The sequence below is a fragment of the Pseudorca crassidens genome, chromosome 4, assembly GCF_039906515.1.
Source record: "Pseudorca crassidens isolate mPseCra1 chromosome 4, mPseCra1.hap1, whole genome shotgun sequence".
NCBI lineage: Eukaryota > Metazoa > Chordata > Mammalia > Artiodactyla > Delphinidae > Pseudorca > Pseudorca crassidens.
Window position 1 is genome coordinate 126,352,566 of NC_090299.1, and position 13,918 is coordinate 126,366,483.

General features: G+C 36.3%; 1 protein-coding gene across 1 annotated transcript in view; it reads left to right on the forward strand.

Moving 5' to 3' along the window:
• IQCM (IQ motif containing M) overlaps positions 1-13,918 on the forward strand; it is a 349,608-nt gene that overhangs the window by 153,081 nt on the left and 182,609 nt on the right. The window contains exon 13 of the mRNA XM_067734648.1: positions 956-1,090. Within this exon, the coding sequence (XP_067590749.1) occupies positions 956-1,090 (135 nt within the window). The remainder of the gene's footprint in view (positions 1-955; positions 1,091-13,918) is intronic.

The following is a 13,918-nucleotide window of genomic DNA, read 5'->3' on the forward strand; positions in this document are numbered from 1 at the left end:
AACTGAATGAGTGGATGAGTGAATGGATAGAAAATTGAAGTCTATATGGTTGATTGTCGGAATGATACATTAACTTCTGTTAGAAACCACTTTGGTGCCCTTTGTCATTGGGAGCCCGTATTTCAGAGCTAAACCTGTGCTGAGGACAGACCCTGTCAACTTGTAAATGCTGATTAACAATCAGATTTATGGGGCTAATCCATATACTTTAGAATGGAGACTCAATTTCATCTTTTTGAAACAAAAATAAAATGGAGAACTACACTTATGAAACGCGTGCATCAGTTCTCTTGGTCATTATCTAAACCCTGTCTAATGCCAAGTATGGGAAATAGGTGAGGGTTGTCCCGACTGAATGATTTTCTGGGGAAGCCTTGAGCCAGGAGTGACAAAAGACATTAAAGTAGGAAGTAGGAATGCATGATGTTACCAAAAAGTAGATATTTTAAGGGCAAAATCAGCAGTAGAATAAGCAGTCCAATGTGGAATCACCAATTCAAGTAAATAGTTAGAATGTGGGTAGAAGTCAAAAAGAGATGAAAAAAATTAGGGAAACTAATCAAAACTAATAAAAAATGCATGCTGAAATGGGTCAACAGAAATCAGGCCCCCAGAAGCCCTGAGCTATGTCTTATGATGTGGTTTGAACGTTGATATATGTAGAGTCTATGGACATCTGTCATGTAAACCAGGCCAGAGGATGCCAGTGTTCTCTTTGGGGAAGCAAGACCAAATTTCCCTCCTTTGGAGTGGGGGAGGGAGAAGCATGCCCACTTCCTCTGCCTGCCCCAGGAGGCTGACATGGTCCTACTCACCTCATGGAGGCTTATCACCAGACATCAAAATAAAACTGGAGTGAAAGTGTCTTCAAATCCAGATCACACTTTCAGGTGGGGTGTATATTTGATTTGTTATTTACAAAGAAAATATTTTATTTTATCTTTTTTCCTTGTAGTCTATGAAACAGTGTTTGCTAGAAGAGAAGATTGGCAAGGATTAGAAAGAAGTGAGCTCCTTAAGTACTTCAATGACTGTGGTCATTTCCCAATGCACCAGCAAATTGATGAGGTTTGGGACCTGGTCCATAGAGGTATTTTCTCATTTCTTTTTTTTGCTTTCTCCTTTCTTTTTTTCCTCCGTGTTTTCCTCCTTTGTTCTTTCCTTCCTTCTCTTACTTTCATTAAACTTGTCTTATAAGTCCCTTTTTTTCAAATTTTCAAAACCTGATTTTAATATATCAGAAAGAAGAGATTAAAAGAACAGGTTAAAAGAAGTTAATACGGTAAAATTATTTTTAGAGAGGTAGAAGAGATTCTTTAGCTTTTTAAGCTTTTAATGTATTTTTGATACAATATAAGTTATGTCAGGATATATTTTAAACCACCATGTATTTTAAATACTGATGCTAAAATGATTTCTGCTGAATAGATTTGGTACCAAAGAATATAGTCAAGTTTAAATGTTTAAACATTATCAATTATTTCAATGCAAGATTTTCACAGTTAGAAAATCATTTCTTTTCTGAACAGTCAATAAGTGAAATGATAATATTGTTTTTGTATGGGAATATTTAGTAAGTTAAATGGAACAACATTTCTCCATTCTCTAAAGATTAGTAATGGAGTGCAAATTGTCACCAAGGTTTGGGAAATCTCATTGAATTTTCCTTAACTCCTTAAGATTCTTCTCATCATTTCTTTCTGTGTCCACACTAATGCTATGGCTGGCTGCCATGTTTAAAGATGATGAATGATGTACCCGTAATTTAATTGAGAGGAAAAGATAAACAAGCAAAACAAAATATTTCAGGACCTTTTTTTTTAGTAGAGGTGAAGGGCCCACATACCAGTAGGAAGGTATGATTAATGTCAGAGTGACAAGATTGAAGCTTCATTAAAGGTTGAAGTTCTCTTCCTTTGTTAGTTCTTAGTGTAATTATCTAATTCTTTACCTATGTATGGACTTTGCTTTGCCACTGCTGAATCCCTAGTACCTAGAAAAGTTTTCTAGACTCTTGGTAAATATTTGTTCACAGTCTGGAGAAGCATCCAGATCATGTTGGATGTTTAAGCAAATTTTCCCTGATGACAAAAACATTAAATATTTATTATAGAAAATTTGGGAATATAGAAATATATAAGATTACTAACCAATAGCAATTAACATTTGATGTTCATCATTCCCAGTTTTTTTCTGTGCATATAACATTTTTATGAAAATTGGAATTTTCTAAATATTTGAAAATCTACTTTTTTGCTTAACAATACTCATTAATTTCCAAGCCATAAGTATCTTTTACATTATTTATGATAGAGTAATAACTTGTCATAAGGGTATTCTGTATTTACTGTTTATATTTAAATTCTTACCATTTTTCTTTATAATAAATAATAATAAAATTTTAAAAATTGAATGCAGCAAAATAAAATCAATTAGGGATTTCAGAAACTTATACTTCAGAAACTTGGTAATTTAAAATATGTTTTTCTTCAAATTAACAGTTTCATAGTGATATTTTCCTTCACTGATTATTTTGGAGTATATCATAAAGGCTTAGGTTTAGGGCATGGCTTAGTATTAGCTTGACTGGATTTAATTCCTGGCTTCAGCACTTATTAGCTGTATGTCTTTGGACAAGTTATTTATCTCTGCTATGCCTTACTTTATATATATGTAAAAGGAAGATAATACTCTAAGTCATTGGGCTGTTATGAGATTAAAATGAAATAATTCATGTAAAACATGTGGCCCATTATAAGTGCTCAATAAATGTTTGCTATTATTATTCTTAAATAATTTTAAGTATACTTAGATAATTATGACAATTAATTTTCATAATTTTTATTTTGAAAATGTTAAAATGTTGAACCTAATTGTTGAATGACGTATTTCTATAGAGATTTTTGTATTGAATGTTATCAACTGGTTTACACCCATATCATCTCTTGCTTACCATAATGACCTGTGTGCTAGAGAAGATGATATGCTCATTTTTGTTCATTTTACAAATGAGAGAACTGAGACTTAGAGACCTTTTTAAGTCATTAGGAGAGCAGAAACTATCCCTGGTCTATTCAAGTCAAGTTCAATGCTCTTTCCATTTTACTATGTGGAATAAAATTTAAAAGTTCAGTGTTACAAAAGCATAATTAGATAGATGGTTAAAATATTCTTGACAGAAAGTATTGCCTTTTATTGATCTTTCACAGACTAGATAATGCCTTGCAATATAGTAGGTTTTCTGAAAATGATGTACTCTATTAAATTTCTTATTAAAACTAGAATTTTCAAAAGAACAGTTAGTATAAAACATACTGTTTTTATTATAATGCCTAAAATTGGGAAGCTTTCCTTTATAGAAAGAAGCCACTCTAACATAATTTAAAATATATGTCCAATTATGCTGCTACATCCAGTTCAAAAATTCTAGTGGTTTATAAGAAGCTTTAATTTAAAATGGAGATATTCTAAAATAATGGAAAGAAAACAGAAAATTTATGGGAAATGGAGCTAAATTAATGTTTTCTGCTTGCTTCTTCTAAGAGAATCTGATTTTATGCATTTTGGATTGTCAATCTTCTTCATTCATACTGACTTATTTGATTGTGGATAATAGCTCCAGATGTGCAACCTACACATTTTTTCATCCAGTAGAATATTTCACCTAACCCATATGTACTTAATTAAACTGATTAACTTCGTCAGTGTATGACACCAAGTAGGTCAAAGTTCCAAAACTGTCTGTATGTGTTCAGGTATTTTTAGCTTTTTTTTTTTTTTCCATTTTTTTTCTTATCACTATGGTAACAAAAAATTGTGACTGAGGATGTGATTTTTGTCTGAAAATCTTCCTTTGGGATAATGAAGCCCCTTCAGACTGCATGTAGTGGCTGATCTTAAAAGCTGAAGACTATGCAAACATGAGAACCTTTACTTGATATTCATTTACATCTCAACAAATGAAACTAATAACAATAGGATGGCATATCTCAAAGGAAAGAAAATCATAATTTGGTTCTATATTATCTATCCTCATATCTAACTAATTTTAGAAGTTTGAACTTTGAAGGTTTTCCAGTGTTTTCTCAACACATAAATAGAACTTTTAGGTTGTTTTCTGCAATTGAAATGAACTCAACAATGAAGACAAATCCACTTTCACTGTGGAGCCCTAGACAAAAATGTTAAAACCCGAAATACCCTCTGCATCTGAAGAAACAATGGTCTGAGATAGGATATGAATTATTTCAGCCTCTCTGACTAGTTGGTGGCAAATTGTAACTGTATCCTGGGCCTCCTGCTCCTCAGGGCACAGCTTTACCCACTACAAGCAGACAACACTGGATTTTCTGTTATTTTCTCAAGATACGGCTTTATGTTATTAAATGGAGAGCATATAATGAGTTTCCCCTAAAATTGTTTTCATATGAACAAGCTGTCTAATAATAAGATTTTTATTTTTTAATTTTTTTTTTGCGGGACGTGGGCCTCTCACTGTTGTGGCCTCTCCCATTGTGGAGCACAGGCTCCGGAAACGCAGGCTCAGCGGCCATGGCTCACGGGCCCAGCTGCTTCACGGCATGTGGGATCCTCCCGGACCGGGGCACGACCCCGCGTCCCCTGCATCGGCAGGCGGACTCTCAACCACGGCGCCACCAGGGAAGCCCTAATAATAAGATTTTGATTAAGCATAGAAGGGATTAAAGAGGACTAAAAAAGGTAGTATTCTAGGGCATAAGAAATTTTAATGATAAAATAATGCAAGGAGATTGGTTCAAGATGGCGGAGTAGAAGGATATGCTCTCACTCCCTCTTTCAAAAACACCGGAATCACAACTAACTGCTGAACAATCATTGACAAGGAAACACTGGAACTCACCAAAACAGATACCCCACATGCAAAGACAAAGGAGAAGCTGCAATGAGAATGTAGGAGGGGTGCTATCACAATAAAATCAAATCCCATAACTGCTGGGTGGTTAACTCTCAAACTGGAGAACACTTATACCACAGAAGCCCACCCACTGGAGTGAAGGTTCTGAGCCACATGTCAGGCTTCCCAACCTGGGGGTCTGGCAATGAGAGGAAGAATTCTTAGAGAATCAGACTTTGAAGGCTAGCGGGATTTGATTGCAGGACTTCAGCAGGACTGAGGGAAACAGAAACTCCACTCTTGGAGGGCACACACAAAGTAGCGTGTGCATCGGGAGTCAGGGGAAGGAGCAGTGACCCCATAGGAGACTGAACCAGACCTACCTGCTAGTGTTGGAGGGTCTCCTGCAGAGGTGGGGGTCAGCTGTGGCTCACCAAGGGACAAGGACACTGGCAGCAGAAGTTCTGCATAGTACTCCTTGGCGTGAGCCCTCCCAAAGTCTGCCATTAGCCCAACCAAAGAGCCCGGGCTCCAGTGTTGGGTCACCTCAGGCCAAACAACCAACAGGGAGGGAACCCAGCCCCACTCATCAGCATCAAGCAGATTAAAGTTTTACTGAGCTCTGCCCACCAGAGCAACAGCCAGCTCTACCCACCACCAGTCCCTCCCATCAGGAAACTTCCACAAGCCTCTTAGATAGCCTCATCCACCAGAGGGCAGACAGCAGAAGCAAGAAGAACTATAATCCTGCAACCTGTGGAACAAAAACCACATTCACAGAAAGACAGAAAAGATGAAAAGGCAGAGGGCTATGTACCAGATGAAGGAACAACAAAGAACCCCAGAGAAACAACTAAATGAAGTGGAGATAGGCAACCTTCCAGAAAAAGAATTCAGAATAATGATAGTGAAGATAATCCAGGACCTCGGGAAAAGAACGGAGGCAAAGATCAAGAAGATGCAAGAAATGTTTAACAAAGATCTAGAAGAATTAAAGAACAAAAAAACAGAGATGAACAATAAAATAACTGAAATGAAAAATACACTAGAAGGAATCAATAGCAGAATAACTGAGGCAGAAGAACAGATAAGTGGCCTGGAAGACAGAATGGTGGAATTCACTGCTGCAGAATGGAATAAAGAAAAAAAATGAAAAGAAATGAAGACAGCCTAAGAGACCTCTGGGACAACATTAAATGCAACAACATTCACATTATAGGGGGTCCCAGAAGGAGGAGAGAGAGAAAGGCCCCGAGAAAATATTTGAAGAGATTATAGTCGAAAACTTCCCTAACATGGGAAAGGAAATACCCACCCATGTCCAGGAAGTGCAGAGAGTCCCATACAGGATAAACCCAAGGAGAAACACGTCGAGACACATAGAAGTCAAATTGGCAAAAATAAAAGACAAAGAAAAATTATTGAAAGCAGCAAGGGAAAAATGACAAATAACATATAAGGGAACTCCCATAAGGTTAACAGCTGATTTCTCAGCAGAAACTCTACAAGCCAGAAGGGAATGGCATGATATACTTAAAGTGATGAAAGGGAAAAACCTACAACCAAGATTACTCTACCCAGCAAGGATCTCATTCAGATTCAATGGAGAAGTCAAAAGCTTTACAGACAAGCAAAAGCCAAGAGAATTCAGCACCACCAAACCAGCGCTACAGCAAATGCTAAAGGAACTTCTCTAAGTGGGAAACACAAGAGAAGAAAAGGACCTACAAAAACAAACACAAAACAATCAAGAAAATGGTAAATGGAACATACATATCGATAATTACCTTAAACGTGAATGGATTAAATGCTCCAACCAAAAGACACAGGCTTGCTGAATGGATACAAAAACAAAACCCATATATATGCTGTCTATAAGAGAAAAACTTCAGAACTAGGGACACATACAGACTGAAAGCGAGGGAATGGAAAAAGATATTCCATGCAAATGGAAATCAAAAGAAAGCTGGAGTAGCAATACTCATATCAGATAAAATAGACTTTAAAATAAAGAACATTACAAGAGACAAGGAAGGACACTACATAATGATCAAGGGATCAATCCAAGAAGAAGATATAACAATTATAAATATATATGCACCCAACATAGGAGCACCTCAATACATAAGGCACCTGCTCACAGCTCTAAAAGAGGAAATTGACAGTAACACAGCAATAGTAGGGGACTTTAACACCTCACTTACACCAATGGACAGACCATCCAAATAGAAAATTAATAAGGAAACAGAAGCTTTAAATGACCCAATAGACCAGATAGATTTAATTGATATTTATAGGACATTCCATCCAAAAACAGCAGATTACACTTTCTTCTCAAGTTTGCATGGAACGTTCTCCAGGATAGATCACATCTTGTGTTACAAATCAAGCCTCAGTAAATTTAAGAAAATTGAAATCATATCAAGCATCTTTTCTGACCACAATCCTATGATATTAGAAATCAAGTACAGGGAAAAAACGTAAAAAACACAAACACGTGGAGGCTAAACAATACGTTACTAAATAACCAATAGATCACAGAATAAATCAAAGTGGAAATCAAAAAATACCTAGAGACAAATCACAATGAAAACAGGACAATCCAAAACCTATGGCATGCAGCAAAAGCAGTTCTAAGAGGGAAGTTTATAGCTATACAAACCTACATCAAGAAACAAGAAAAATCTCAAACAATCTAACGTTACACCTGAAGGAACTAGAGATAGAAGAAGAAACAAAACCCAACATTAGCAGAAGGAAAGAAATCATAAAGATCAGAGCAGAAATAAATGAAATAGAAACAAAGAAAACAATAGCAAAGATCAATAAAATTAAAAGCTGGTTCTTTGGGAAGATAAACAAAATTGGTAAACCATTAGCCAAACTCATCAAGAAAAAGAGGGAGAGGACTCAAATCAATAAAATTAGAAATGAAAAAGGAGAAGTTATAACAGACACCACAGAAATACAAAGCATCCTAAGAAACTAGTACAAGCAACTCTATGCCAATAAAATGGACAACCTGGAAGAAATGGACAAATTCTTAGAAAGGTATAACCTTCCAAGACTGAACTAGGAAGAAACAGAAAATATGAACAGACCAATCACAAGTAATGAAATTGAAACTGTGATTAAAAATCTCCCAACAAACAAAAGTCCAGGACCAGATGGCTTCAGAGGTGAATTCTATCAAACATTTAGAGAGGAGCTAACACCCATCCTTCGCAAACTCTTCCAAAAAATTGCAGAGGAAGGAACAGACCCAAACTCATTCTACAAGGCCACCATCACCCTGATACCAAAACCAGACAAAGATACTACAAAAAAAGGCAATTAGAGACCAATATCACTGATGAATATAGATGCAGAAATCCTCAACAAAATAGTAGCAAACAGAATCCAATAGCACATTAAAAGGATCATACACCATGATCAAGTGGGGTTTATCCCAGAGATGCAAGGATTCTTCAGTATACTCAAACCAATCAGTGTGATACACCATATTAAGAAATTGAAGAATAAAAACCATATGATCCTCTTAATAGATGCAGAAAAAGCTTTTGACAAAATTCAACACCCATTTATGATAAAAACTCTCGAGAAAGTGCACATAGAGGAAACCTACTTCAACATAATAAAGGCCATATGTGACAAACCCACAGCAAACATCATTCTCAATGGTGAAAAACTAAAAGCATTTCCTCTAAGATCAGGAACAAGACAAGGATGTACACTCTCACCACTATTATTCAACATAGTTTTGGAAGTCCTAGCCATGGCAATCAGAGAAGAAAAAGAAATAAAAGGAATACAAGTTGGAAAAGAAGAAGTAAAACTGTCACTGTTTGCAGATGACATGATACTATACATAGAGAATTGTAAAGATGCCACCAGAAAACTACTAGAGCTAATCAATGAATTTGGTAAAGTTGTGAGATACAAGATTAATGCACAGAAATCTCTTGCATTTCTATACACTAATGATGAAAAATCTGAAAGAGAAATTAAGGAAACACTCCCATTTACCATTGCAACAAAAAGAATAAAATACCTAAGAATAAACCTACCTAAGGAGACAAAAGACCTGTATGCAGAAAACTATAAGACACTGATGAAAGATATTAAAGATGATACCAATAGATGGAGAGATATACCATGTTCTTGGATTGGAAGAATCAATATTGTGAAAATGACTCTACTACCCAAAGCAATCTACAGATTCAGTGCAATCCCTATCAAATTTCCAATGGCACTTTTTACAGAACTAGAACAAAAAATCTTAAAATTTGTATGGAGACACAAAAGACCCTGAATAGCCAAAGCAGTCTTAAGGGAAAAAAATGGAGCTGGAGGAATCAGACTCCCTGACTTCAGACTATACTACAAAGTGACAGTAATCAAGACAATATGGTACTGGCACAAAAACAGAAATATATATCAATGGAACAGAATAGAAAACCCAGAGATAAACCCACGCACATATGGTCAACTAATGTATGATAAAGGAGGCAGATATACAGTGGAGAAAAGGCAGTCTCTTCAATAAGTGGTGCTGGGAAAACTGGACAGCTACATGTAAAAGAATGAAATTAGAACACTCCCTAACACCATACACAACAATAAACTCAAAATGGATTACAGACCTAAATTAGACTGGACACTATAAAACTCTTACAGGAAAACATAGGAAGAACACTCTTTGACATAAATCACAGCAAGATCATTTTTGATCCACCTCCTAGAGTAATGGAAATAAAAACAAAAATAAAGAAATGGAACCTAATGAAACTTAAAAGCTTTTGCACAGCAAAGGAAACCATAAACAAGATGAAAAGACAACCCTCAGAATGGGAGAAAATATTTGCAAATGAATCATCGGACAAAGGATTAATCTCCAAATTATATAAACAGCTCATGCAGCTCAATATTAAAAAAACAAGCAGCCCAATCCAAAAATGGGCAGAAGACCTAAATAGACATTTCTCCAAAGAAGACATACAGATGACCAGGAAGCACATGAAAAGGTGCTCAACATCACTCATTATTAGAGAAATGCAAATCAAAACTACAATGAGATGTCACCTCACACCAGTTAGAATGGGCATCATCAGAAAATCTACAAACAACAAATGCTGGAGAGGGTGTGAAGAAAAGGGAACCCTCTTGCACTGTTGGCGGGAATGTAAATTGATACAGCCACTATGGAGAACAATATGGAGGTTCCTTAAAGAACTAAAAATAGAATTACCATATGACCCAGCAATCCCTCTACTGGGTATATACCCAGGGAAAACTATAATTCCAAAAGAGACATGTACCACAATATTCATTGCAGTACTGTTTGCAATAGCCAGGACATGGAAGCAACCTAAACGCCCGTCAACAGACGAATGGATAAAGAAGATGTGGTACATATATACAATGGAATATTACTCAGCCATAAAAAAGTATGAAATTGGGTCAATTGTAGATATGTGGATGCATCTAGAGACTTTCATACACAGTGAAGTAAGTCAGAAAGAGAAAAACAAATATCGTATGTTAACGCATATATGTGGAACCTAGAAAATGGAACAGATGAACTGGTTTGCAGAGCAGAAATTGAGACACAGAAGTAGAGAAAAAACGTATGGACACCAAGGGGGGAAAGCGGTGGGGGATGAGGATGGTGGTGTGATGAATTGGGAGATTGGGATTGACATGTATACACTGATGTGTATGAAATGGATGACTAATAAGAAAATAAATAAATAAACATTAAAAAAAATAACGCAGAATTAGCAGAGGTAACATGTTACAAAAGCCTTATTTTAAATTACTTCTAAAAAAGAAAGGATTTCCCTGATGGCACAGTGGTTAAGAATCCACCTGCCAATGCAGGGGACATGGGTTCGATCCCTGGTCTGGGAAGATGCCACCTGCCGCGGAGCAACTAAGCCCATGCGCCACAACTACTCAGCCTGCGCTCTAGAGCCTGTGAGCCACAACTACTGAGCCCCCGCTCTCTGCAACTAGAGAAAGCCCATGTGCAGCAATGAAGACCCAACATAGCCAAAAATAAATAAAGAAATAAGAAATAAGAAATTTAACACATTCTTGTCATAAATCATTTTGAAAATGCATACAAAAAGCAAAGATGAAATGAAAAATACTGACAGTTTTATGATTCAGAATGACTAGAGGTCAACTACAGCAGGTAGCCAGGTCTTTTAAAGGTCTCTTAGTGCCACCATAACCATTTGGGGAAAGTGTCTGGCAATGTCTTCTTTTTTTTATATATATATTAAAAATGTGATCACACTATGTATTTATGTTGCTGGTACAAATCTCAATCCATGAACTCACTGTTTCTCTATAAGGAGTTAATTTTTATTTCTAACCTCCATCCATTAAGCTTTAATTTCAGTCAGTTTGGCTTTTCGTTGTCTTTTTATGAGTTTGTGGCCAGATAATGATGGCGGGCTATGTAGCATGTGGCGCGTCCTGCCCCACTGATCTGAAATATCTGCTCATTTATCTCTTATCAAGTGTGTTATGTATACTGTTAATGCCAATGGGTGTTGATTTTTTTCTTACCTCTTCAAATCAGTTTAGATTCCTTTGATGGCTTGTTATGCGGAGAAAATGATTCTCATTTTAGACATATTGATATTGGTCAGGTCTTCAGATCCTTGTCATGATCCAGTTCAGTAGAGCTCATGACGTATAGGTCTACATTTATTCACTAGAGGAGGATGAAATGCTCAAAAATGTGGAGGCAGGTAAATGAATATAATTCCTAGCACAAAATCTACTTATCAGAAATGAAGCAATAAAGATGATTAAGGCATGTGGTCAATATTAGGAAAGTCTGGCACCCATGCTGATGACTGAACAACAGGAATAGTCTTTCTACTATCACTTCCACTTCACCAATGAGTCCAATGAATTGTACTGCCATGAAGTTTTTTAGCAGGATTTAAGTATTTTGTTATGCAACACTGGATAGCTTGAGAAGTGTTTGACGTTTGTCCCACCTGCTCTGAGGGATTACTGCTAAGGTCCCCTGAATCTACAGACTCTTTCTGTGCATTACAAAGATATAAAGGTTTTGTCAGTGGTGTAGTGTAACCCTGTGTAAAAGGATGCCACTTTTTTCCCCCTGGTATTTTAACCGATATTCTCTAATGCTTTCAGCCATGTGAAAGGTACATGCACTTTCTCTTCTCTGATGGATAATTTCTGGTATAAGTCATAAAGAGAAAGGTAATGCATTAGAGCATATTATATGGATGTCTTCCTTGGTTGAGACAATCCAGAATCTTTTTTGATAAAATTGTTGTTGCAAATATATTCAACAAAGATCTTCTAAGCACTTAATATGTGCTATGAAATGTAATGTGGTTCAAAGGTTTCAGAGTCTCCATAATAACTGGAGGGACATGCACATATATAACCGGATAAATACAATGTTGTAAATGCTTACACATTCACACATGTATCAGGTGCTAAGATGATACAGATATTAATTATGTCTTAAGTTTGGAAATCAGGGAAAGTTATAGAGTGTATTTAAGACTTAGTCAATCATTGTAGGATGAGTTAACTAGATAAAAAAAAGACCAAGGTTTAACGCATAAGGGATTGTGTGCAAAGCAAATTAGAATTTACAGGGTTTCTGGTAACACTGAATAGAGGAGACGTGTCTGCTGGGTGGGTACCTGGAGAGGGCACGATGTTACTAAAACTGCTGACTAAAAGATGCCAGATCATTCACTGAGATCTAGTTGATGGGGGCTGCTTTTCCCTATAGGATTCCTCTTATTTTAAGTCCCTTATTCACCTGTCATCTGCCTATTGAAAATGGATGTTTCCAAATGCACAATGCAAATTAGATTTTGGATATAAATCAGTTTGTGACAGTAGGAGCTATTTAAACACTTTTCCCTAGAGCTTGAATACCCCTGAATAAACTAGAGACCAAACCCTAGGGGCAAAGAGCAATCCTGAAAGGTCTGACTCTCCTCACCTTGCTTCAGCTACCTAATCCAAGCAGCTGCTCCTAAAATTCTGCCTGCTTTCTCCTCTAACACTTTTAAAAGATAGTTCTTGACATTTTGTCTCATCTTACATTATTTAACACTGTTAATGCCTTTTTTTGACCCTATCCATGGCTCTGCAAAGCCTGTGAAAGCCTATGCTAATGATATGCCCTGGGAATGGTCATTGCCTGTGGAAAACTTTCCCCTTTCCTTTCTTTTCTATCCTACAGTCACATGAGTTGTTACTCCGATTATTAGGTTACCCTAATTAGCCATTCTGGGTTTCTTTAAAACTTTGAGTCTTTTATTATTTGGGTTGAAATATTTGTACCATTGTTATATAAGCTGCACAGAGAATCTGATTAAATTGTGTAATATTACTGAACACCAGCTATTCTTCTAAAGCCTGTCTGTTTTCTTTAAGTAGAAAATAACCATCTTTAAGAAACAGCAGGAACAGCAGGGGTTTGAGAGTGGTGTAACTTCAATAAAGGTATAATTACTTTTATAAGTCTGTTAGAGAACAAGGCTTTAGGCTTCTTTTGTTAGATCACTGTTTATTAAGATTACACACCCAGTACTCCCAACACACGGAGATCCACCAGCAAGTCTTTGGTTTATGTGATTGAATTACTATAAGATCAGGAATATAAACTCCTCGGTGAGAACAACTTTGCTCTGGAAGTCTCTGATAAATGGAAGAAATGTTAATATAAAATATTTCATCAGAAATTCTTATGAAATGCAAAATTTTATGTTACAGTATAATTATTCCAACATCATAAACACTGCATTAAAGAGCTTTATTTCTTTTGGCATTTCACTTGATCCAGAGTCCCGTTAATTCCCACAGTGAAATGAAAATGTCCAAAGGGCTTAAAGTAATTCTCAGACCTTTACGGTCAAGTAAGTTTTACAGTTCTCAATTCACTTCTTAAGTCACCTTTAGGAATGAACATTTTCTAGCATTCCTGAATCAAGCTTTTAAAAGGAATTATGCTCTGCTCAATAAAGCACCATGACA